This window comes from Scleropages formosus, chromosome 14 (genome assembly GCF_900964775.1).
Source record: "Scleropages formosus chromosome 14, fSclFor1.1, whole genome shotgun sequence".
In the NCBI taxonomy this organism is placed as follows: domain Eukaryota; kingdom Metazoa; phylum Chordata; class Actinopteri; order Osteoglossiformes; family Osteoglossidae; genus Scleropages; species Scleropages formosus.
Genome location: NC_041819.1, coordinates 21114551 through 21141686, shown reverse-complemented (window position 1 = coordinate 21141686; position 27136 = coordinate 21114551). Strand labels below are relative to the sequence as shown.

Sequence of the window (27136 nt, the reverse complement as noted above, 5' to 3'; positions counted from 1 at the left end):
AGCGGGGGCTTCTGAATGCTCGCGCTGTGCCGTGCATCTTGATGACGGAGTCGAGAGACTCGGCTTGTCCGTCTCTCCCAGGCTTCGGATCGAGCTGCGATTGTCGTGCTTTAACCGCAGCTACTGTGAGAAGGATGGCGCTGGAAGTGCAACTCACGACACTCCAGCACTGATTTTTTTTATAGTTAAAATTAGGCATTTTAAAGTAACTCAAAATGCCCCACCCCCATTTGCCCCTGGGTAATTATTAGCCAATAACCAATAATGTGGTATTGAGTGAAACCAGCATTTTCCTTGTATCTGGTGCTCTATCTGCCACATGTTGGTATTGCTTTCCTCAAAGCAATTTACTGCGTTAAGCAACTTACAGTTATTTACCCATTTATAGACCTGGGTAATTTTACTGGAGCAATTTAGGGTAAGTACTTTGCTCAAGGGTACTACAGGTGGAGGTGGCAGTCAGACCTGGGTCCTCTGGGGCGTTAGGCAGCAGTTCTAACTACTACGCCCTCTACTTACTAATACTAAGCAATGTGTAATGATTTACTCATTTATACAGCTTGATTTGCATAGGAACAACTTGTGAGTAATGCAGCAGAAGGTGGGGCCCCCCTCCGATGCCTCCCGCTCACCCACTGGTCTCTCAGTTGCAAGGTGGTGACTTTAACCACTGTGCCTCCTGCTGCCCCATTTATTAAGCCATAGACGTGTTGCTTTAAAAAAAGAAAGATAACAAAAATAGAAAAGCACGCGGCGCTTTGTATTCTGCTTTACAAAGTTCACGTGTTGGCCCAAATTTCTGTTTGTTTACTATAATTATAACTGAAAACAAAGAAAGAAAGCGTCATTTCATTGTTTTTTTGATGGGTGTTTATCTTTGTTATGGCAACAGCCGACAGTTTTTTTTTTTGGTAGAAATATGACTGTTTTTCCTGAAGGCAGAGTGAGACGACGGTAACGGGAGCTCTGTCTTCCTGCAGGCCAGTGGGGACGGTGCGTGGGGGAGGACTGCGGCCCCGGGGGGGTGCAGAGCAGGACGGTGCGGTGCATACACTCGGAGGGCTGGACCGCACACCCATCCAGCTGCCCGCCGGCCCAGATGCCCGAGCAGCAGCGCCGCTGTTTCCGGCCCTGCGACTGGCAGCAAGAGCTGTTTGAGTGGGAGGCATCGGAGTGGGGCCCCTGCGCCCTGGCCCCTCGGGGTCCCTCCTCTGCGGGGGCGGGGCCCGGTACACGGCAGGCGGAGTGCGTGACGGCGCAACACGGTGTCCAGCAGCGTGAGGTTCGCTGCGTCCGCGCCTCCAACCGCAGCGCCGTGACGGAGCGCGTCTGCGAGTTCTTCTCCCGGAGGCCCGCCGAGGAGCAGGCCTGCCTCGTCCCCTGCCCCCGCCCCTGCGTCGTCTCCCAGTTCTCCTCCTGGTCCGGCTGCAGCAGGACCTGCGGCGCCGGCCTCCAGCACCGAACTCGGGCCGTCCTGGCCGGGCCCGTGTACGGCGGCGCCGGCTGCCCCAACCTCACTCAGACCAGGCCTTGCGAAAACCTGAGGTCCTGTCCCACCGGGGAGGGCGAGCACCACTACAGCCTTCGGGTGGGGCCCTGGAGCGAGTGCCGGCTGCCCCATCACAAAGATCTGTTTCTCAGCGGCCGCACCCTGCTGGACTTCAGCGCCGACACTGCGGCGAGGAATTCCGTTAAGCGGCACGTCCATACCGTCTACCACCACCGTCACCATCAGCACCCCCACCACCTCCGCAATTCCAAGGCCCTGGATATCGAGATCGGCTACCAGACCAGGCAGGTCCGCTGCACGCGCAGCGATGGCAAGAACGCGATGCTGAGGTAAGCCAATCCAGGTGTGTTCTCCCAGTCGACAGGTGACGTCCACAGGAGGTGTGAGAGCGACACATTAAGGACGCGACCGTTATAAGAGCCCAGCCCCACATTATAAAGTGTCCGATGTTGCTACGGCAACGGCTGTTTCTCGGAGCCACGGGATGTTGCATTATTAGGGGTTAGCGGTACCACACTGTGGCTCATCATTGTCAGTGAATACCGCTCATTATTTGGAGCAGATCACCGCTCTGACGGAACGGTCCTTTGCATATCTGTCCCGTTGGGTCGTCCACAATCGATGGCCAGGCAGCGAGGAGACAGAGGACGCCTTTGCGGCAGACCAAGGTTGATTGTATGTCCTTCTCTTTCGGTCTCGAGGACATCGTGCCGAGTACGAGATGAGACGTTTGGCAGGTTTTCAAGGACACTCAGAGCGGAGGTACTTTACAGGAGACCTGGTCTCATCGCAGTGGTCCTCAAAGTATAACACAGGAGTGTTTTATCTGAGGAGCAGAGGCACCTACCTGTGGTCCAGCGCATCCTAAACACAGCGTCAGTGACAGTGGAGTTCAGCTTAGACTCGCATTTAGGGCAATTTTTGTGTTCAAGAGCTCTTTGAAGGTTGGTGTAGTCGGATTATTATTATTATGAACTAGTGTTTAGCCTTTGTTCAAGGTGACTTATAATGTTAGATAGTAGTTATACTACTGTCACCCAGGCAGTTGTACAGCACAGCAACACACACACAGGCAATTCAGAGTCACCACTTCTCATGTCTTTGGATGGTGTGAGGAAAGCAGAGCACCTAGAAGAAATCCACACGAACGTGTGAAGAATATACAAATCCACACAGACTGAGCTGGATTCGAAGCCACGTGAAAAACCAATGGCCCAGGCCCAGAGAGGCATCACAATTACCTGCTGCACCACTGTACCAGCTTGTTGATGACTTGACGTCATTTCCAGGTCATCAACTTCGGAGCCTAGCGTTGCGTATCAACATTTTTTTTTAACCTCCTTAAATTTCTTAGCTGTTCCTTTGGTTAGTTCCACTTCCAGGTGATGGTGAGACAGTGACACAGAAATAACTTTCCATGAGCTTCACCCACCCATATGATATGTCAGTATGAAATTATCACCGGGAAATGTGTCAATGTGTTATCTGATGACTTGACTGACTTCCTCTTGTTAACATCTCATTCACCATCACCCGGTTGCCTAAATGTACTCAAGAGTGACCTACTCGCTGGTAGTGAATACTGTGTATTATTAAAAGTAACATAAATGCGAACATATTTTATATATCATATGTATCACTCATGCACTATCAATTACCACTTACTCCAAGGCAGGGTCACTGTGGTCAGGAGCCTATGTGGGAAGTAAAAGGCACATGGCTAGACAGGATACACCCTGGACAGGACACCATTCCATCACAGGTTAATAAATTCAATTCAATTTATTTTTATAGAGCACTCTTCTCACAATGTGACACAGAGCGCTGAACAAAGGCAACGGGGCAAAGAAACAAATACATCTGGAAAAACACAAAAATAACTTGATTAAAGACTAGTGTAACACATTATCAATGCATTTATTAAAGCTATAAGTATGCTGGCCATGGAGGAAAAGAACAAAAAACTGAAAGTCGGGATTTAAATTAAACTTTTAATTTAATTTAACTTAATTTAATAATACTTCTAACTCAGTTTACAGGTAATAATAGCATTGTTGCTGTATGTTGAGTCTATTTCCTAGTTCACCAAGGCGCATCTCGTCTCTCATGGTGGTTGGTCATCATTTTCAGAGAGCATGGGGTGCTTCTTCAATGGCTGGCCGGCCGGCCTCCTCATGACTTATTGTAGGGAAACAAATAAAGTTAATAAAGGGTTTTATGTCATTTAAAGTAGTAATAATTATTGACCTAAGAAGCAGTAGATTGAACACAAGAGAAAAATGTTAGACAGTTTACAATTGCCATACCTATTAAAAAATCACAAGCGGCAGCTCAGTGCTATTGAATATGCAGTCCTCACCTGAGTCAAAACTTTTTTATTCCATTTTTCTAATTACTGACTGATTACCAAGTAAAATTACTCAGGCCTGAATAATGCACATGCATAGTAATATACTGTAAATGACTGATTTAATTGCTGGTAAAACAGAATAAAACATTATTATGTACTTTGCCTTGCATTTCATTTATGTGTGCTTGTTTGTTTTTTTTTTTTTTTTTTTTTAATGAAATAGCCACAGTTGAGGCCCTGAGTGTTCTAAAATATCTTGAGAATTTTTTTAATGACTTAAGACATGCACTGCTGTGTGAAAGTATGTGAACCCTACAGGGATGGTCATTATTCTCGTATAAAATATTACAATAAAATCCAAATATTAAATCTTACAATAAATGTATAAAATGAAAAAATTATTATTATTTATACACCTGATTCTGTTTACTTACTTGGTTTAACCAATGCAAACATGGGCTTCACTTATTTTTGCACCCGCACTACTGTGTTTCTACTACACACATGATTTCCTCAAAAGCAAGTGATGGACTTTATTACACACCTATTATGTCAGATGAGAAGACTGCTTCTCATTAAACAACAACTTCATGGTAAAACTGTTACACTAGGGGTTCACATACTCTCAAGAAACACTGTTTTTTTAACAATGATTTTCTTGGTGCAGATACAGTTTTTGCATAGTCCTGCATCTAACAATGCATTTATCAGTAAGTTGTCGGAGAAGTTGAAATATTGCTGAAGATATTTTGTGTTATGTTGGGGCTGCATAATTATTTGTGTTTCATCCTGCCCTGTGATAGATCGGTGTTCCACCAGAATGTACCCTGCCCCATGTCTTTTGTTTATGGGATAGGGTGCGGACCACTCGACATTGCACTGGACAAGCAGTTACCGATAATTCTTTTCATTCACAATTTAAATCTTCTGTGCTCTCAGCTCAGCAGTGTGTGTTCAAAAATTACACAACAAAAAATCTGAACCCAAACCCTGATCAGTTTGGTTGCCAGTTCTCTTCTTGAGATTGACATCTACATTAATTTACAGTATTTAGCAGACACTTTTCTCCAAAGCAACTTCCAATGAACTCTATGTAGTGTTATCAGCCTGCACACCTTATTCACCGCTGTGACCTACACTGTTAGATATACTACTTACATCCATACGTTAGTGGATGACACACACTCACTCTGTCACTCACACACTATGGGGAACCTGAACAGCATGTCTTTGGGAGGAAACCAGAGCACCCAGAGGAAACCCACACAGAGACGAGGAGAACACGCAAACTCCACGGGGATCAAACCCACGTCCTCTCACACTCCCCAGGGGCTCTGAGACAGCAGCATTACTCACTGTGCCACCATGCCACATATTTTTCTCTTACCGACACCCACAGTTCAATGCCACTCAAGGACAGTTTGTTTGCCTCCCAAACAAAATCAAACTCCGTTAGAAGGTCCACAGGACCTATCATAGCTGGGGATAATCTTCTGAAAAACTCTGAGCCTGTGCTGAGGGAACACAGAAAGATATTAGAGAGTTTCCATTTCACACATTAATTATGCATGTGCAGGAGGCAGGAGGCAGGAGTAGAAGGCAAACTTCGGGGAAGACTTTAGAAAACCGAGAATTTCATGCTGCAAACACCGTTGCGCAATAATGCCAAACCAAAGGCCGACACAACTATTCTCATTCATGGGTCCGTCCCGTTTCAAATTCAGGACTTCTGTGTTCGGTTCTCTACGATGAAAGGAATGAATACTTGCAAGTTTTTCCCTACCGTTGTTGTTGCTTTGAGTCACCGTCGTGCTTAAACGTTGACCGTCATGCGAGAAATTATTGGTATTTGAGCGAAAACACGAACAAAATCGCTAGCTGTCAATGCAGTGCCTGTAAGGAAACTGCAGTTAGGAAAATAGCAGTGGCTTTTACTGTAAAGAATGTCTTCCGAACCCCGGCCGTCCTCCATCAATAGTGCCGAGGTGTGCAAAATGCAAGGATTTTAATAGTTTAGCGGTTAAAAACATACTTGGAACAAAGATTTTCCCACTTCTTCTCTGAAGAGAGTCCTTCTGCAGCAGCCTTGAGGATTGTACTAAACCTGAATCACTCCAGTATAGCAACTGTAGTTTACTATGAATAAAAGCCCAACGAAACCATAATATCCATCATAGACTGTGTTCTCTGCTATACCATGTTTGAATACTTCGTTCTCTCATGTGCTTTCCAGTGCTTTTGAGTGTCTTTAACACTTGATTGAGCATCAAAAACATGTCGCACCTCACCATCTTCTGCAAGTTTCCCGAAGATAATAGGATTAAAAAGGACGCATAAGTAATTACAAATTTTTTGCTCTTTTTCCCCTAGCCTTTGCACCCAAGACAGTGTCCCTGTTACATTCCAGTCTTGTGTGATGCCCAGAGACTGCGAGACATCCCACTGGTCTCCGTGGAGCCCTTGTTCGAAGAGCTGCCGGGCAACGGATCTGTCGCCGGGATACCGGATAAGGTCCCGGAGCCTGAAACAGATCCCTGTTGGTGGGGGCAAGGAGTGCCCTGCCTTCGAGGAGAAAGAGGCATGCAACATCATAGGAGACTTGCTTCCAAGTTGTCCCAGGTATTATTTTAACCATTTGGAAAGGCAAGAAAAGACATAGAAATTACACCAGTAAGGGTCAAATAGTTCACTGAGACTCATCATAGACTCATCCAGGGTTATGTTGATTCCTCATATGGTTGTCCAGTAATTTACTGATGTTTTTGTATTTCTGAGCACTGCCCATAGTCAAATGGGGATTTCATCCATCTGCTTAGGAAATGAACTAATGAAAAGGGCTGTAGACAGGGTGGTGGCTGTCACCTCTACGGGTATATGCTGGAGTTTTTCGGTTCACTTATGTCCTCTAAATGTGTGTAATTTTACACAAGACATTTTTAAACCTACAGTACACTTTCAAAGCTATATACTAAAGAATTTTAGATGTCATATCTTTCTGAAGTCCACAGTAACAGATTCCATCATTGGGCTTGAACCTGCAGCATTCTGGTGGTCAGCGACAGCGCACAGACACACACATTTTCTGAACCGCTTGTCCCATATGGGGTCGCGGGGAACCGGAGCCTAACCCGGAATCTCAGGGCGTAAGGCCGGAGGGGGGAGGGGACACACCCAGGACGGGACGCCAGTCCGTCACAAGGCACCCCAAGTGGGACTCGAACCCCAGCCCCACTGGAGAGCAGGACCCGGTCCAACCCACTGCGCCACCGCACCCCCCTCAGTAACAGCAACTAATGAATTTTTGCATTGGGCAGTCATGACTGTTCATTATAGCCACGCAGCTAAACTAACACTGTGGAGGACTGGCATGACTAAGGAGAAGTCATGAATGCGTTCAGAGACCTAAAGTGGTCTAACTGCGGTGGTTCAGCTCTTTGGGTCAAAGTAATGAATTCCTGTGACCACCAGGCACCCAAAACACGTAAACATCACTTTCATGTCAATGCAAAAATTACATTTCACTTTTAAATGACTTCTCTTTAAAAGTAAAGATTTTAAAAGTAAAGATTTCTGTTTTACCCTTGCGGTATAGGACAGGTGCAGGACATAGGAAAATGTGTTCACCTAATGCTGTGGTTCTCTAGGTACTTGTGGAAGAGCACAGACTGGGGTGACTGTCAAGTACAGCCCCTCCTGAACCCCCAGGACCGGCGCCTCAGCAATTTGAGTGCACTGTGTGGCGGGGGGATCCAGACCCGAGAAACCTACTGCATTCAGGTCCCGGGAGATGCGAAAGAAGGTGAGGAAGATGCTCGCCGCTTTAATGCAAGGTGCACTTGCGAAAGCGTGAAGTCGGAGTGTCAAGTGTTTCGATTCAGGGTGGGGCTAAGCAGATCAGATTTTTCAGTAGATGCGTGCATCTCCTGCGCTGTTACATCTGCGGTGCCTACATGTGCACATTCCCGATGCTCTTCCATCTGTTGCAGCCCTGTTCTTCATTGTTATGAAACCACTTTGATTAAAAACTTTATTACACTATCATTCATGCGCCACTGCCTTCCATAAATTATTTGTGCACACGGCTAAAAAGGATAATACAGTGATCTACAGCAGTTTTCCATGCTGAATAAGTACCACTGATGAATATTTCATGCTTACATGTGTTTTTTGTTATGCCGCCATTTTATCTTTCGGAGATCTGAGCGAGCAAAAGCAGGCATCTGCCTCGTGGGGATGAAGAAATTGGGCGATTTTTCCTAGGCGTTGGTCCGTCGTCCCCAGACACAATGATGTAGGCCTCAGTCAGCCCCATTAGGGCCCGGTGACCTGAACGTAGTGCCACGCCTGCCTCGTTGACTCTCAAGAGAAACAAGAACAGAGTGGTCCATGTAGAAAACTTTTTTCTATGATTTAAATGACTTCTTCAGATAATCCACGAGAACTCTACACCCTTTTCATGCACTTCAGAACACCAGGCAAATCCTATCAAGGCCAATGTGATGCTTCCTTAATGATCACCACAGCTCTGTGTTATCCTATTGTTGCTGGTTTATAGCTTATCTATAGCTGTCCTAGACGGAGAAACGAAAGCAAATTCTCGGCTGGTACGTTTCGTTTAAAGTCGTTCGAATCATGTGACGCATTCAATCCAAATCTCAATTAAGGCTCTGTAACGAAGAGCCCGGGCGGAATGAAAAGCCAGAGGACCCTGCGATTTCCTTCCTCCGCAATGGAGGCCGTATCCAACGATAGTCAAAAGACGCCTCCCATTAAGAACCGTGTTCCAGATCTGTTTGTGCAAATAAAAAGTTAAACTGCCTCAACTGTGCTCTTTGTTAGTATACTTCAAACAATAGTACAAATTAGTATTCAACAGACTGGGGATGTTTCCCTTGTTCAGTTAATCAATCATTCAGTGGCTGAGTAATCCCAGCAAGGTAAAACTATTTTTTAATTAGAATTCAGATCCCTGTGTCTCCCTGCTACGGTTGCAGCTGTTTTAGCCTTACCGTCTTGTTCTGTTACTTAGTACTTTACAGTGACGCATTGGTCTAAAATGTCATTTCAGTCTGCAGTAGCCCTGATGTCTCCCAGTGTGTGGGCTGTGTGTTTGGATGTGGGTTCAGAGCACCTGGAGGAAAACCACACAGACATGGGAAGAGCATGCAAACTCCACACAGACTGAGCGGGGATCGAACCCACATCCTCTCGCACCACCCGGACACCGTGAGACAGCAGCACTGCTTGCTGTGCTGCCCGCATTATATTATGGTATTACATCATATTTACTCATTCAGCTGATGCCTTTTTTCCAAAGTGACTTACAATTATTTACCCATTTATACAGCCGCATAATTTTACCAGAGCAATTTCAGCTAAGTACCTTGCTCAAGGGTCCTACAGCTGGAGATCAAACCTATGACCTTTTAGATCCATAGGCAGCAGCTCTAACCACTGCACTACCAGCTGTCCTCTTTAACCTGTTTCCACTTTATGATAACATATTATGTCGTCAAATGACTCTGTTATTCCATGCTGGCACGTTACTGTACGTTAGATGAAAAAGCCACAATGTCCACTCACTTTTGTAGGGTGGTATAAGGTGGGGGGGTGGCAGAGAAGTTATAAAGAGAGGGCTGAGACTCTGGATCACCGCTCATGTAATCAATTCCATTCCAGGAGATCAATGCAGGTCAACAGAAACTCCGATGGAGGCCCCTGTTCCTGCAACAGATCGTTGAAATGTAAAAAAGCAACTTGCTTTCTCGAAAGATCGGTGGGGAGGAAGGGGGATGGTGTGTTTCTTGGAACAGTCCTGATCCGAAAAGACCTATTTCTGTCATAAAATATGCAAAAGCTTAAAAGACAAACTCCTGAGGCAAAACTGTGGGATTGTTTCGCTGTTTTTTTTAATCGTTTCAAATGCCTTTTAAACACAGGAACCATTGTGTAGGCATATTTGTCTGAGAAAGCAGCCTTTTTGTGTGCGCATCCCTTTGGATTTTAATTTAAATGGTAATCTGGTGCTCAATGATCTGAGAAGGAGCGTTTAAAATGGCATTTTTTATTCAAGACAAACTTCATTTGATTTTTTTTGTTCCTTTAAACGCAAAGAGAAGCTTTAGTCTTTTCTTCATTTGCCAGATATCATTTGCCATGAATGGGATGTTGTTTTAATTGTTTCAGAGGAGGGACAATTGTTAGGATGATCACCCCCCCCCCACCCCACCCCACCCCCACACACACCTCCTAGGTGGGTGGTCAGTAGCAGTGGCAGTAGCAAGAGTGGGTCAGCAGGATCTGTAATTTAGAATCAAGTTCAGGAGGATGCTGTCTCCTGACAGACATCACCCTTATCGGAGAATGTCCTCCCAGGGCAGTGGAAGCATGACAGTTCATGCTTACCTTGGGTCTGGTAACAAGTGTCACTGTAAGTAGACAGATTGCTGCTAACCATACGTTAGAGTCAGATGTGTGTGTGATCTGTACTCATGAGGGACCCTCTTTGTGCATCTGTCCCCCCCCAGTGAGCAGACCGGTGAGCAGGAGGCTCTGCTTGGGAAACAGCCCCGCTGCCGTCCAGCCCTGCTCCATCCCCTGCCCACAGGAGTGCTTGGTATCCCTCTGGTCACCGTGGGGACCCTGCATACATGACAACTGCCTGGACCCACAGGGGAAGAGAGGTAGGACTGGAGGCTGAAGGACTCTATGACTGGCATAATCTTTTAAGACTCATCTCTTCCGGACTCACTTAGCCCATGATCTCTTAAGTTCACGTAAGGTATAAATGTTCGTGATCATCCTCGGATCAGTCCTTTACACAGCTAGTCCTGCAATGTAAAGTAAATGTTTATATGTATCTCAAAAAAAAAAAACTGCTAGGATGGCGATTAGGAATCGGCAAAATTCTGGTGAAGTTTCATGCAGCTACTTGTGCGATGAATGTCAGTGCATATGGTGAAGGAAACAAACTAACTGTGCTTAAGAATATTTACATTTATTCATTTACCAGATGTTTTTCACCAAAGCGACACACACACACACACACACACACACAAACACACACGCACTGGCTGAAACAGCTTGTCCCAAGAGGGGTTGCGGCGAGCCGGAGCCTAACCCGGCAACACGGGCCGCAAGGCCGGAGGGAGAGTGGACACACCCACGACGGGATGCCAGCCCATCACAAGGCACCCCAAGCTGGACTCGAACCCCAGACCCAAGCGACATACAGTACATCTCATAGAAAATACAACTTGTGCAATACCTTAGAAGAAACAGACATAGCTGCAGATGTGCGACTCTCAAGTGAGATCAGGTTGCTTCGGAATTGGAACAACTCTGAGGACAAGTCCTCCTACAGCCGAGAGAAGGGAGTGTCGAACTCTGTGGGTGGGGGTATAAACGACACACTGCACTGAGGCAGAGAGGGAAAACACACAATGGGCTGGATCCAGCAGGAGTCCAAGGAGTGGGTCAGCAGGATCTGTAATTTAGAATCAAGTTCAGGGGGATGCTGTCTCCTGACAGACATCACCCTTATCGGCGAATGTCCTCCCAGGGCAGTGGAAGCATGACAGTTCATGCTTACCTTGGGTCTGGTAACAAGTGTCACTGTAAGTAGACAGATTGCTGCTAACCATACGTTAGAGTGAGATTGCTATGTAGGAGCAGGAGTTGTGAGTGTATTTTTGCCCTGCAATTATGTCAAATGTCTTGGGAGGACCATGACAGTCACAAGGCCATGCATTCTAGTAACTCCTACCTGAGACGTGGGCTGAAAGCATAGCAATTTCTTGCAGATGCTTCTTGTAGGAGAACTGCAGTTATCCGTAATGTGTGCAAAGTAATTCCATGTAATTATTAGCGGTTGTACTCAGTAATTATCAATGTCCCACAGACATCAATGCTACTTTTTGATAGGTTTCTTTATTATTATTTTTATCTTTCCTTGCTGATGCTTCTTTCCAAAACATCTTACAGCATTTGGCCCTTATGCTGTATAAAGCTAAGTGTTTCTGTGGCGATTTAAGAAAGAAACCTTGCTTAAGGGTATTGCAGAAGCAGAGGGGAGTGGGACCTTTAGGTTGTATAGAAGTTTGTATCTTCATCTGCTTTACTGCATTTCCATGTTTACATAACTTTGAAAGCCTGACAAGGTCTTTATCATGCTGTAGTGTATACCTGCCTCACTGCTTTCTTTTTTTGAATTTATGTTTTAAATGTGAAACTCATGCAATTGTAACTGATGCTCTTGGGTTTTGTGGAGAAGCATGTAAACCTTTATCAGGAAGATGAATTATTCAGCAACACAGCTGGACCTTGAGGAGCTCTCTGTTCTGCAAGAATGAGGCAAATCCAAATTGATTAAAAAAGCAAGATGTTTTTCAATATAGATGAATGCCTTTTGGTCTTATCGGCGCTCCTACTACATTCCTAAGTTCTTGCTGGTTAGTAAAGTTGGTTCTGCATGGGCTGCAGAGGCAAATGCTACCCAATTTCCCCAATGATGTCATTATCCTGGGAACTGGACTGCAGCAAAGTCAGGAAAACATGGATGAAGTCTATAAGTGGCTTGAAATATACTGGCTCAAACTTAATAATTCTGCGTTTATCCTCACAAGAGATAAAGCAATAAATCCCATGACAAGTCAGTGGCACCCCAGGAACCATGGAGCCTCGCCCTACACCCTGAGTGGTTTCCTCTGACATAGCGCCGAGTAGAGTCTCTTTGTGTTTCCGATGATCACAGCCAACCGTACTCCCCAGGCGGCGGAGAAAAAAAGATCCTTTGATCAAAATGGGAAGTCAGTAGTGCGTTTGTTGGCATCATGAATAAATTGTATTATTTTGCTGTCTATGCCACACAACATTTTCCGTACAGCTCGCAGTTGCGTTCATCCAAATCTTACACTTGCTCTGCAGCTCTTAAAGGGTACTGGCTGTTTGAAATTGCATGGGGGAAGGGTACGGTAGCACATGTCATGCTGAGATATGGGTGAGAACAGCAAATTCTAAAACCTTCTCTGACACAGTGGTGAAAAGGAGGAGCTGAAGTGGGTACTGAGGGGGACGTCGGAATTGCTGTCCTGGCTTCTTTCGCCTGAGTGTATATGACTGGCATGGAAAGCCTATGAGTTATTAATGACCCAGGGATACACTTCCACCGGGCTGCTTTTCGCACGGTTTGAAACGTGACTGAGGTGGAGGTACATTGATCCTCAGATCGATTGCCGGTCTTGGACCGCCACCCAAGAAGAGTTTCCTGCCCGTGGTGCACTTTGCTTCTCCCCTGGTGGCACCTTTATTTTTCTTATGATTGGGTATGGTAATTTACACACGGAGACAGCCATTTTCGTGCAAGACAGGCTTTCCTTCTTTTAAAAACATCCAGCAGAAAAAATAACAATGCACCGTTGATGTTGATTTCTGTGTAATGCGGTTAATAGTGAAAGAAAAAAGTCAGAAGTTCTGAAAATATACACGTATAAAATCTGCAGGGACTCGTTCTTTAACCGGACTCATTTAAACTGCAGAAAAAAAAATGATGTGAAAACCTGGCTGTACTGCTTTGTATTGGTTTTTAATTAATAAATGATCGAATGAATTAATGAGTATGTTAGTGGGGAACAGTTTTTACTTTTTTTCTGCGTGTTTGATGAGATATTTGTGTTTCCTTCCGTAAATACATCGTACTCAAGAGAGTTTGGGATTCTGTCAAGGAAGACTCTTAAATCCTCATAAAATATTAACTGATATACATTTCCTGACAGTACTCCAGTTTGGAGCCTATTATTTTCTCCCTCCTGCTGGAAGCAGACAGGTTTGTTTATTTCGCTGCTCGGTGCTGCAGCCAGGAGACTAGATCCCTTGCAGTCGGAAACCCCCCGCAGAATCGTTCCTACAACCAGCAAAGGCATCCGCGATGAAGGGAAAAAGAATTAGATTATGGTTAAAAAAAAAAAAAAATGTAAAAACTGAAATAAGGACAAAAAATGCATGCAAACTTGTCGAAATTCGTCCTATATAAATTTGCACACGCTCTATATCAGTGGTATCATTTTATCTCTATTATGCAGAAATTTTAATATTCACAATGGCCTGTGGTGTTTGATTGTACATTACGGGTATTCCTCAGTGACACATTATGTGAGGCCTTCTTATCTGTTTGTCCTTTAAGCAGTCGCAGCTCCCACGACTCCCCCGTTCCCTCCATCGACTATGAGGCGCGTGAACGAAGGCAGGGCTGAGAGAGGAAGCCCGGCAGTCCTGCGCACTAAGTTGTTGCCCGAGCCACGCGAAGCGAAGGGAAGGCTCTACACGGACACTTCGCACTCCGCTCGAGCGCGGTGAAGGCGTGAGCGTGAGAGACGGCCCGCAGGTGGTGAATTAGGCGGAGCGTCGTGCGGCGTGTGACACGCGCGCTCCCCACGCACGTTACAAACGGAGAAAAGTGGGGGAAACGAGGAGAATCCCAGAGGCATCTTCCAGTGAATTATCTCACTCTTTATTCTTTACTGAAATCCCCCTCGTTTTCAAGGTCTGGGGAATAAAAACGAAAAGCAGCTGATTCCATCTTAACTAAAATATGTGCGATGTTATCGGTGGCGTCATCTTCTCGATACAGGGAAACACTCGAAAGTACGACACACCCGATTGCACCAGAAATGGCTTTTTTCAAATAACTAAACTTTTTTTCCGGTTTTCCTTGGCCCCACTGTGTACGCCTTTTAAATCAACGGCAAAAAATCTCGAAAGAAAGAGAATCATGGTGATTCACTACGCACACACACTCACACGCACGCACGCACGCACCCACCCGCAAGTGTACACTTTCTTGCGCTCTAAGCATGTAATTTGCTCCGGAATGATAATGTATTCAGGAGCAAGTGAAATGAGGTGAAGCTCCAGGCAATCTAAGGTGCGAAAATACAAGGAGAAGAGCAGTCAGACACGCTGGAAAGGAAGGTATGAGAATTAAAGTAGGAGAATGGCCTGCTGTTATCAGCTGTACCTGCTAACCCCCACCAGTGCTATTACACTCTTCGGCGGGCAGGGGGTAGTTAGGGAGGGAGAAAGCCGGAGTGGGATCAACCAAAGAAGGTATCTGCAGGAGGTCCCGACTTTCAAATGCAAATCCGGGGCGCTTCATTAGCATGACATGAAATACATCTTGTGCTCCTGCAGCCCAGTACAGCAGAAATATGTAAGCAATTATACACGTGAACTTTGTAAGAAGGTGAAATAATGCAGAAATGGTGTAAATAAGGTGAAAAATGAACAAAATCAAACACAAACACACACACAAAACCGCTTGTCCCATACAGGGTCACGGGGAACCAGAGGGCGTAAGGCCAGAGGGGGAGGGGACACACCCAGGACGGGACACCAGTCTATCACAATGCACCCCAAGCAGGACTTGAACCCCAGACCCACCAGACAGCAGGACTGCGGTCCAACCCACTCCGCCACCGCACCCCTTTCGAAATCAAACATCATAAACTGATTGAGATGGATGGAAGGATGAACAGAATCGTATCCTCATGGGACCCAGCCATTCGTTTTTGTCCACGCTAAAGGACATGTTTTTTTTAAGTGATTTACCTCCCAAACTGTACCTGCTAGAGTATTGAATCCCGAAGCATCTAATATGTGTACAGGGGACTATAAGATGGTGGCGGGACGTGAACAACTTGGAAAAAACTTCACGAGGCTAATAACCGCCCCCGCATCGTCTCCACAGGGTTCAGGCAGAGGAGGCGGCTGGTTGTCCGGGAGCCGGAAGGCACCACCCAGGGATGTCCACACCTCGTGGAGTCCATGCCGTGCGAGGACCCGGTCTGCTTCCGGTGGAGCGTCTCCCCGGTGTCAGGGCAGAAGGAGGAGGAGCTGTGCGTTCCCACGGATGGGCAGTGTGGCCCCGGGACTCGAGCCCAGGCTGTCCGCTGTGTCGATGCCCATGGTGAGCTGTGACCCCTTTACCCAAGACTTTTACTCTCACTCTGCACACACGCACACACACACTTTTTCAGAACCGCTTCTCCCTTACGGGGTCACGGGGAACCGGAGCCTACCCGGTAACACAGGGCGTAAGGCCGGAGGGGGAGGGGACACACCCAGGATGGGACGCCAGTCCATCGCAAGGCACCCCAAGTGGGACTCAAATCCCAGATCTACCGGAGAGCAGGACTGTGGTCCAACCCACTGCGCCACCGCACCCCTCTCTCACTCTGCACATTCAGCCATATATAAAAGCTGCAATGCCATCTGCACCGAAACACCACTACTTTCTTTACATGAACGCAAAGGCTGTAAAAGTTTTCTCTGGTGTTTTTTTATTTCCCGTAATTTCCACTATTATACTTTTTCCAAGGGGGTGCGGTGGCGCAGTGGGTTCGCCCACAGTCCTGCTCTCCGGTGGGTCTGGGGTTCGAGTCCCGCTTGGGGTGCCTTGCGACGGACTGGCGTCCCGTCCTGGGTGTGTCCCCTCCCCCTCCGGCTTTACGCCCTGTGTTGCCGGGTAGGCTCCGGTTCCCCGTGACCCTGTATGGGACAAGCGGTTCTGAAGATGTGTGTGTGTGTGTGTGTGTGTGTGTGTACTTTTTCCAAATTGTGAATTGTTTGCATGGTCACCTGGGGTGGGTGGCTGATCTTGGATCTCAAAGGTTTCTTTTTACCGGTTCCAGGCTTAGCTTCTTTTTTATACCCTCTTCCATCCCCTTCTAGTTATTTATTTTAAATGTTTTAAACGTTCGATCGTCGTACTTGTTTCCAGCTACTTACTGCCTGTTTCTTTTAAGTTTTTTCTGCCCTGTGTGATGCCACGCATTTTGGGATCAAGATCAAATTGAACTGGAATGAAACCGGAGCTTTGCCTGAGACGGGGACGGAGAAAAATGACAAACATAAATGCAGTTAAAATTATTAGAAGGGCAATCGATTAAAGTAATTCATCTTTCAGGGGCAGTTAGAGGTGGACTTTTCCTTTTTTTTTCTCTCAGCAATGTCAGGGTGTCACTTGGACTGTGGGCGTGCCAATTCCCACCCCAAAGCGCTACCTAAACATCCATACCTTGATTAGACACCCCATTTTGGACTCTCATGGATTTAAAAAAATGATTTTTAATAGAACGGCACTAAGTCACAGCAATGTTGGGAGAGAAACAAGTGACCAACAGATGGCAAATACGTCCATAGGTTAGAGTATTTCAAAGGTGTGACCCACACAGACGCACTGTCTGAAGCTGCCCATCCTCAATGGGGTCGCGGCGAGCCGGAGCCTAACCCGGCAACTTAGGGCGTAAGGCCGGAGGGGGAGGGGACACACCCGGGACGGGACGCCAGTCTGTCGCAAAGCACCCCAAGCGGGACTCGAACCCCAGACCCACTAGAGAACAGGACCCAGTCAAACCCACTGCGCCCCCACGCCCCTCAAAAAGGCGTGACCGCATACCGTTATGTAAAAGGATCCAAAAATGTGTCTAGGCGTCCCCAAATTCACATGATTTATCATGCAGATCAAATGTTAATTCTCCCCAGTATGTTTTATGAATAGCCTGTGCTGACAGCAGCGGTAGTTGAAATCGTCAGTGTCACATAATGTTTTCCTTAAAACAGCCACATGGTGTTAAATTACATGTCGCCAGAACTCAATGGGGCCACTTTACACTTCTGGAGCAGGGTAATAGCACCCGTGCACCTGTCACACTGCAGTCAGACTGAGATCTGGGCCTCACGCGGAGCTCTTCATGGGTGAACGATAGCTAATTAAAGCCCAGGACAATGATGTCCGTGCAACGTGTCAATTGATCATCTGCACGAATTACATACCTGAGTGCAGCTCTGTTTTGAAATATTTATTATTCTGTCACAATAGATTAGGTACTTATACGTTAAGGCAGGATTTGGGGATCCAGATTAATTACCTTCCAAATGCTTTTTTGGAATTTTGACAGGTTTGATCAAAAAAACGAAGTAGTGCTGCATAAAAGTCGATACGAATCTCTCTCTGAGCATTTCGATGTTAACCGCCGTGCTTTCGGACACGAAAACCAAGCTGCTCTGTTATTCGTGCTATCAGTGGTGGGTAAAATCATTTTTCTGCAGCTGAGCAAGAAATTGTTAAGAGAGCAGTGACACTCATTTCCCTCGTTCCCCATATTTGAAAAAGGCTGATGCAAAGTCCCATCGTCTTGTGACTAGACGGACTCGTATCATCTCATCAGTGAGGATGGAGAGCACACTGGCTCAACATATTATAAACTGTTGAGTTCTTAATTTCAACGACATTAACATTTTATAGTTTTGGTTGTATCTCATTGCATTTTCTCCACTTGTGTATTTTTAATTAATAATTAATTAATTTTTGCTCTGGAGTAAAGGCTATCTCAGTTTACCCAGCAGTAAAACAAGCAGAATATGAGCGTGGGACTCCCTTAATCAAGTTCATTTTCACAGTGTTTACAGTTCATGTATGGTGTACTGGCGGTCAATAAGAAGATGGAAAAACCTTGCGTGTTTGTTCAATGAATTGGTCAACAATTAGCATTGAATGGCAGTTTGTGGTGGCAAAAGTGTTTTTATTGTCAGTCATTTTGAAATATATCAAATGTGACTGTAGCTCAAAGATTATGGAACAAAAATTTAAAAAAAAAATTCAAAATCTTAAAAATCTTAATATCTACTTGTAGCTACATCCAAGACTTTAAGAGAATTTAACCAGCAAGCTATAGAGGGATGCCTGGATTATTAAGTTTTGGTTGATTGTGGCTTAAGAAGTAACACCTACTTTGGATTTGCAACCAAAAAAAAAGTTGCTTATTGATTTTAGGTTCTAGTTGTATTTGTGACATGGAGGGAAATGTAACATACAGTGAGGGGGTGCAGTGGCGCAGTGGGTTGGACCACGGTCCTGCTGTCCGGTGGGTCTGGGGTTCGAGTCTCGCTTGGGGTGCCTTGCGACGGACTGGCGTCCCGTCCTGGGTGTGTCCCCTCCCCCTCCGGCCTTACGCCCTGTGTTACCGGGTTGGCTCCGGTTCCCCGCGATCCCGTATGGGACAAGCGGCTCTGAAACTGTGTGTGTGTAACATACAGTGTAAGAAAAAGATGATGGATCTTTATTATGGGCTCTTCACATATCCTTGCCATATTCGTTTAATTAAGTGGTATAATACATTTTTACTTTGCTGGCCATTTTACATTCCGTATATAAAAACCGATGGGGTTTTTTTGAGCTATTCAAGTTAAGTGCTTCGAAAAAAAGCACAACAGCAGAGGCAGACTATGTAATTATTTTGGTACCTGTTGAATATAAAATTGGGCTGCAGCTGCATCACAGTGCAACTCTTGATTAAAAGCATATTGACAAATCAATTAAATTTCAGCGCAGAGTATGAGAGCAGTAAACAGGATAACTAGATAATAAATGCCCCATTATTATAATAACTAGATTCTCTCTGGTTTTGAATAACCTGTACATGAAAGGCTTCGTCTGAATTGCGGTCGAAAGCGGTGTATATACCGCTGTTTGGCATGCTTATGATGGTGAGTCCTGCGGTGGAAGAGATTGGTGCGTTTAGTGGGCTTCCTGCAGAAAGTCTGCACTGTCAGAGATGTAATTGTGTGCGGAAGAGGTAAGTCTTTGTGATCCTTTGAAGAATGTATAAGACCAACAGGCCTCAGAGCACGCGCGGGCATCGCCTCTTTCTATGCACAGCAATCCTCGGGGAAAACCCACGCTTCGGCGAAGACTCCAGGAAATAGTGAGCCGATGCCTCGGAGAGAGTGCGATTATGACTATTTCACACATTTAGATTTATATTTATGCATCTGGCAGATGCTCTTCTCCAAAGCGACATGCGTTGTACAGCTCGGAGAATTCAAGCGTGCCGACGACAATAGACTACTCGGCTCCATCCTTTCAGATTCGGTACGGTGGGCCCAGCTTTGTCGTACAACATGCTGCACCGGCCACAAGGCTCCAGGTGAAACATTCGGGAAATCGTGTTGCATTGGATGCTTTTCTCCAAAAGGACCTAGAGCGTTAAGCTAGTAGCAATTATTTACTCATTTGTGCACCTGGATAACTCTTACTGGAGCAATTTAGGGTTACGTTCCTCGCTCAAGAGCATTATAGCAGGTGGTAGAGATCAAAACTTGGTCCTTAAAATCCAAAGGTGGTGGACGACCACGCCCATTAATGCCCCTTTATTTCTCCTAGACTTCCCTCAAAAATTAGAAGTTATTTCTGAGACAGGCATGACACAGAAGTTCATCAGTACTCCTTGTCGCTGGGCTTGGATTGGGTTCGAATCCAGCTCAGTCTGTGTGGAGATTGCAAGTTCTCCTTGTGTTATGTACGTTTCCTCTCACAACCCAAAATGGCATACGCTGCGACGTATACAGTGGATTTCTGTCTGCGCTGGAATGGAAAACATGTAAATAAATGTAGCTGATTGCTTTTTACATTTAACATTTATTTACTTAGCAGACGCTTTTCTCCAAAGCGGCTTCCAATGAACTCTATGTAGTGTTACCAGCCCACACACCTTATTCACCGCGGTGACTTACACTGGGTCACTCATCCATACATCAGTGGAACACACTCTCTCTCTGTCACTCACACACTATGGGGGAACCTGAACAGCATGTCCTTGGAATGTGGGAGGAAACCAGAGCACCTGGAGGAAACCCTCGCAGACACGGGGAGAGCTTGCAAACTCCACACAGACTGAGCAGGTATCGAACCCACATCCTCTCACATCAGCCAGGTGCTGTGAGACACTATTTTCTAGTTTTTAGACTGTATATTCTTGTGATCCTTTCAAATTCATATCAGTAAGTGGATTATTCACATAGCCGGGTACCTCCACCGATGGAAATGGGATGGTAAAATCCCAGGGCTCCATGAGCAGCAGTAAAATAAGTCACAAGACCCGTTACTGTTTTGCATTTTTCCGGGTTCAATTCTGCCACTCTGTAATGAGATTCTTTCACGACGTTTCATTTTTTATTTATTTTAATTCTGTCGTATTTGCCGAGTTTCTTTCACCACGCCGCAATATCTTGTGAAATAGCTGTCTCGAGAAAGCATCGCCGTCCCCGGCGATGCGCGTCTGCAGCTGCGGAGATGCACCTGTTGGAGCGCGGCAAGGGATCGCCTTCCGTCTCTCCTCCGTAAGTAAATAAAGGAGTCCAGCAGCTCAGCCTCGTCCCCTGTAATTGAGTTCCCCAGCAAGGGAGCGTTTCGGCGCCCAAGTCCAGCTCACTCGACAGCCTGCGAAAGGCTGATAGCTCCTGCGCGCACATCAGCGGAATGCATCTAAACCGCCACGTTCCGGAGGGTTCTGCAGCCTGAGAATCACTGCTTTCCGCCATATGACCAAGATTAAGGGAGGAACCGGATCTTTTTTACCATGGGCATTTGCAGCATATATCGTATTATAAGACTTCGTGACAAGGCTTGATTGGCCTCGGTGGATTTCAGTTCAGTTTGCAAAGTATCAAAACATTTTGTGAACCTGTTTCTCAGATCTTTGGGTCAGTTGACGCTACCCTGTTTCCCGACTCGGTGGGCGAGGCTGCTTTGGAAGACAGCAGGTGGGTGTCTGCCGCTCGGTGGTCCTACTCTCCTTGCTTGTCACAGAGACGGGTCCCCCGGAGTCGAGGTCTTCTCAGATGAAAGCGCTGCATCTCGACTCACGGGAAAGGGGATTGCTGGGCTCCCTGGAGAAGGCTGAGCTCGTCCCAGTGCGCGGCGGATTTCGTGAGCAGGAGAATCTCTCGACTCTCCAGATCGCGGGTCGTGCTTTCCGGTCGGCGTGTCTCGGCATTTCCGACGAGTATTTGCTCGATGTCGGGGTATATTTCACAAGCAGTCCTGCCACACATCTTCTTTTCATTGCTCTCGCTTCACAGACTCAAGGATCAGCCAGAGACATGTGCTCCGCCGATGTTGTTTGAGTGCGCTCAATGCTTCTGGGATAGGCTCCGGTTCACCATGACCCTGACCAGGAGAAGCCGTTATTGAAATGAGATGGATGGAACTTACAGTGATTTACCCATTAAAAGCTGTAAATAGAATAGATTGCAAACCTAACATAGTGAGTTGTTGTACAATGGGACACCTTATGGGTAATTTGTAGTCATCAGTCAACCTGAAATGCAGGTCTTTGGACCGTGGGAGGAAACCAGAGCACCCAGAGGGGACCCAAGGGGAGAACATGTAGACGCCACATAGACTGACCCAAATTAAAACCCATGTTCATACAGCCCGGGGGCTGAGAGGCAGCAGCACTATCTGCTGCACCACCATGTTGCCAGTGATAATGTCTGAGAAGAAAATAAATACATTTTAAAAACCAAAATAAGAGAGATGAATATGAATGAGTTTTCTAGGTTTTGTTGCAGGGTAACAATGTGGAGCAGTTATTATTGTGCTTGAATTGAGGGTGACAGATCGCAGATGTAGCGGCGTATGTTCATCATCATGGTGCAGGGTAAAAAAAAGGGTAACAGTGTGATCACTGTTAGGTCTTCACTGCCCCTCTAAATTGCTAAATGTGTTAATGGCTCTTTCATCGTTTTACAGTAGTGCTATTTTAGCAGCTTTATAATTACACTTGCGCCATTCTGCCCTTGAGCAATCCGCTGCAGTCCAGAATTCACACGCGCACACACACACACAATGCCTACAAACACGTGTCCCGAGCGGGGTCGCAGCGAACCGAAGCCTAACCCAGCAACACAGGGCGCAAGGCTGGAGGGGGGAGGAGGGAGAGGACACACCCCGGAAGGGACACCAGTCTACCGCAAAGCACCCCGACCAGGACTCGAACCCCAGACCCACCACACAGCAGTGGGCCCCCCAGGCGATACATTGAAAATGTAAATAACAGCTAAAATAAGAGGATATGGGTCTCTTGCAGTTCCTCGCAATATTCCTTTTTTTGGTTTTGTGACCAGAATATAGTCAAACTTCAATAGCAAAAAAAAAAAAAAAAAGACTCAAGTTCCTCAAATTAAATAAAGCAGCACTGCAGGGGCTGAGAGGCATCTGAGACGCTGTCTTCCGTCGTTACCGCGCCGCTCGCTGCCAGTACCGCTCGGGGTAAATTTGCATTTCTCTTGCGGAAAAAGTCTACATCCGGCTGCCGCGTTGACCTGCTGGCCGGGGAGGCGGCGGACGCTCCGGCTCTGTCTCCGACGGTCCGCGGACCCCATCCTGTGAAGTCAAGAGCCGAACGCAGCCCCCCCCCCCGCGACGGTCGGGACCTCCGGAGTTATCGGCTCAAGAATAAAGCTGTAATTACAGCTAATGTCAAAAGCGGGACCCGTGGCACCGAGTGATAGGGGCCCCGGTGAGCAACAGGCGTACCCGTGCCGGGAAAATCAATTTTCACATGTGACAAATGAAGCGGAATTCTCAGTATTTTTCTTTATATATTTATTTCTCTGTATCTGCACTCTGCTTGGGTGATTAAACCCTTTATCACCCCAGTAATGTTTCACCTGCCAGAAGGAGGGAGTCCTTCCCAAGGTGAGATCCCGCACAAAGCGGCATCGCAACAGCCGAAGTGGGGGGGGGGGGGGCGGATAGCATGCGGGGGGCCGCAAAGCGGCGAGCAAACACAAAGGGTGGCGTCAATAGCGCCGCCGCGGCCTGCCGTCACCCTCGACGATGGAGGCGGCCTTGTGGACGTCGCGGCCACCGGCGACGGTCGTTTCGCCCGCGGTCCAAGAATCGGCCGACGCGCCGTGTTAGAGGACACGCGTCGCAACAAAGGCGGGCAGAGAAATTTCAACCGGAGCCAGAAATTCAGACGGTGTTCTCGCTCGAGGGGTAATTGATGGGTTCCTCACCTTCCTTTCTGCTCCTTTCCCGAACACGAGTGAACTCCGCAGTTCTCGACTGAGTCTAATGATTGCCAGAGCAGGAAAACGTGTTTTATCTTGACTGCAATTAATGATAGTCTCTGCAGCCGAGAGTCTTCCGGAGAGTTCCGCTGTGTTGAAGTCTCCAGCTGAGAGTCGGGGGGATTCCTTGGTGTGGAAGCCTCTTTGGCTGAGACTCCTCCATGTAGCCTTCTAGTGCTTCAATGCCAGCAGGTGGTGCATTGGTTACAAGTCAAGTCAAGTGGCTTCATTGTCATTTCAGTCATATACAGCCGGTGCAGTAGATGTGGAACGAAACCACGTTCCTCCAGGACCACGGTGTTACATAAAGCAACACAAAGCTACACAAAGAACTGCCGCCTTGCACTCAAAGTGCTCAGGTTCAAACCCCACGTCCTGTTGGGATTCGAATTCCACCCACCCTGCTGTATAACTGGGTAAGTCATTGTGAGATGCTTTTGAGAAACGTATCATATAATTAAATAAATTTAATATAAATGAAGCGGGGGTGCGGTGCGGTGGACCACAGTCCTGCTCTCCGGTGGGTCTGGGGTTCGAGTCCCCGCTTGGGGTGCCTTGCGACAGCCTGGCGTCCCGTCCTGGGTGTATCTCCTCCCCCTCCGGCCTTATGCCCTCTGTTGCCGGGTTGGCTCCGTGACCCCGCTTGGGACAAGCAGTTCTGAAAATGTGTGTGAAGCGCCTTTAGCTGAGGCTCCACTCGGTGTTGAGGTCTCTGCACAGTTCTTTAATTGTGAAGTTTATGCAGTTGAGACCCGAACTCTTGCTCAGTGACAGTTCTTCAGTGCTCCCTGCTATCGCTGTATCGTTCAGCTTTATGAAAGTCTGCCCTGCAGACGGTACAGCGGCACGCATGCAGTAGATCGTAGCACTACAGCTGTCTTTTCCCCAGGGAATATTATATGATAGGGCACCATTCACATTTGGGATACAGTAAGTTGGAGAAAGTATGGAGGTGGTTCATCATTGCGTTCTCCTTCTGAAACTTTGGGTCGTGGGAGGAAACCTTGGAGAATATGCAAACTTTGCATAGCGTGAGCCAAATTCCATCCCAGCCCCGAAACCACGGTCCGTGAGCTGTGGGGCACCAGCGCTACCCGCTGTGCCGCCGTGCCATTTGCATCACTTGTAGTTAAGGGCACGTGACTTCAGCAGGCCCGCTATTTCATCATTAACATCTCCGAGGGGTTCGGTAAGCTACAGGCGGGGGCCTCAAGCTGTGAAAAACTGAAGCCCTTACACTTCCAAAGTACCATTTCTGGGGGGAAAATAATCACCTTGAACTCTGTGACGACCAGACAGGTTTGATGGGGTTTGAAGACGACGTGGGAAATTTATTCTGAGGTTTTCCGTGTTTAAAAAAAAAAAACCCCTGCTTAGTTTTGCTTTGTCAGATGTACCCGTAAGCGCTTGCCTGCGGTGTCGCGGGCATCGGGGGCATCACGTGTTCCTCCGTGTGCGCCGCCACATGTCGCGGAGCAGCTCGGGAGGTGGGTAGGCACCCTGGAGCTGTAGATGATGAGCGCTGCGGGGTGTGTGTGTGTGTGTGTCGGGGGGGAGCGTGATTGAGCGCCCAGGAAAGACCCTGCTCCCAAGAGGGGGGCCTCGCAAACACTCCCATTATGCCGCTTCACACTCTAGCACAGAGCTCTGCGAACGGCTACAGCCACAAAGGCGCCGTGTGTGTCCGTGCGCGTGTGGACGTATACGTGGGCGTGGGAGCCGATCCCGTTGAAATCACATGTTGCGCGCCGCCGTGTTACGTATCCGCCGCGATACCTCCACCAGCTCCATATTTTAATAATTCAACAAGGCCTCAGGCGGCCAACTATTTACTGATTTTTTTCTTTCTCTTCCTTTAACGATCAGAAAAGGGTTCCTGCCTTCAGACTCAGCCGAGTCACTGCCAATTATGAATGTTTAACTCTCTACGAGTTGGTTTTGCGTTTCGCTCTCATTCTTCTTCTTTCCCATCATGAAATACTTCCCGAAGGGTCTGCTGCATCAGACGCGCTTGCGGGAGTCGGGGAGATTTTTGTTTTTATTCATTTGTTAGGTCCTAGGATGTTGACCCTCTCGCTTCCTGCGGATAAATACGCGTACGGCTCGGTTTTAGAGACGTTCTATTCGCTGCCAATCAGAGCTGCTGTGTCCTCAGAGTCTTCATTTTTTTTGCTTTTTTTTTTTTTAAATTTCATTTATTTATTTTATTTTTTATTTATTTATTATTTATTTATTTATTTTTTTTTTTGGAAGAGACATTTGACAAGATTTATTTCATTCGCCCGAGCAGAAAACGTTCGTTTAAAACGTGCTTTGTAGTCTTCGCTCTCCTGGGCCGCGTCCGGGAGCTTTTTCGGAGAACAGAAATGTCATTTCCAGCGAGCAGTTAGTTTTTTTTTTTTTTTTTTTTTTTTTTTATAACCTCCCACACCTCTCACAGGTGCGCTTAGAAAAACATTTGCCGTCTTTTTCATCTAGCCGAGAAGCAGGATGGGCAGAATGGCCGCTGGTGGATCGCAAATGAGAATACCTGTCGAGTTTCCTATTTATTTCATTTATTTTTTTTTTTCCTACTATATTGTGCTTAAGCACTTTGTAGTGTGAAACTCTCTCTGTGGTTAACAAGTAACAAAGCAGAAGAATCAGAGCTCTATAAAATGGCAAAGAAAAAAAAAAAGATAATTTTATAAAGGGCAGAGCAGAGCTTCTGATGTTTGAACAAAGAACGGCGCACCGTGCGTTTCGGAAAATAACTGGCGGAGCGGCACATGACCCGTGGGACCCGGGTCGACTCTTAGCTGCGAACCGGATGAGCAGCCTATTTATAACGCACCTGCACTGCAGTAAATACGGGCGCGCTCCGTACCCACGCTAACTTTTATGTAGTGTTCTGCGTGCCGTAATTAGGAGTAATCGCCCACCCCCCCCAGAGCAAAATGTGCAGAAAAACAGCAGAATGCGTGTGAAAACATCGGACGGGATCACGAGGCCGCCGGATGGTTCAGCTGGTGCCCGGTGTGTAGCGGGTCTCGGGTTCGAGCCCTGCTCGGGATGCCTTGCGACAGACTGGCGTCCCGTCCTAGGTGTGTCCCCTCCCCCTTCGGCTTTACGTCCTGCATTGAAGGGTTAGGATCCGGCTCGCCGCGACCCTGCCCGGGACAAGCGGTTGTAATTGTAATTGTAATTGTCCCCAGGCCCTGTAAGGTTCGCGTCTACAAACTGATTTCACTCCGTGGACGGCGCGAGGCAGGTTTAGAGCAGAGGCTTTCGTTTTCGACGCTCGGGTACGGCGAGGAGCCTGATTGATGGCGGTGACAGTGATCCGGTAAACGGAAGCCCGCTCAAAAACCGTTACTACGCCC

The 27136-nt window shown here is 47.0% G+C and overlaps 1 protein-coding gene across 1 annotated transcript in view; it reads left to right on the top strand.

Annotated features, from left to right (window-relative positions):
- LOC108928904 (thrombospondin type-1 domain-containing protein 7B-like) overlaps positions 1-27136 on the top strand; it is a 119293-nt gene that overhangs the window by 33035 nt on the left and 59122 nt on the right. Inside the window, exons 2-6 of the mRNA XM_029258159.1 lie at positions 981-1839; positions 6231-6479; positions 7505-7659; positions 10388-10543; positions 15604-15822. Coding sequence (XP_029113992.1) covers positions 981-1839; positions 6231-6479; positions 7505-7659; positions 10388-10543; positions 15604-15822 — 1638 coding nt within the window. The remainder of the gene's footprint in view (positions 1-980; positions 1840-6230; positions 6480-7504; positions 7660-10387; positions 10544-15603; positions 15823-27136) is intronic.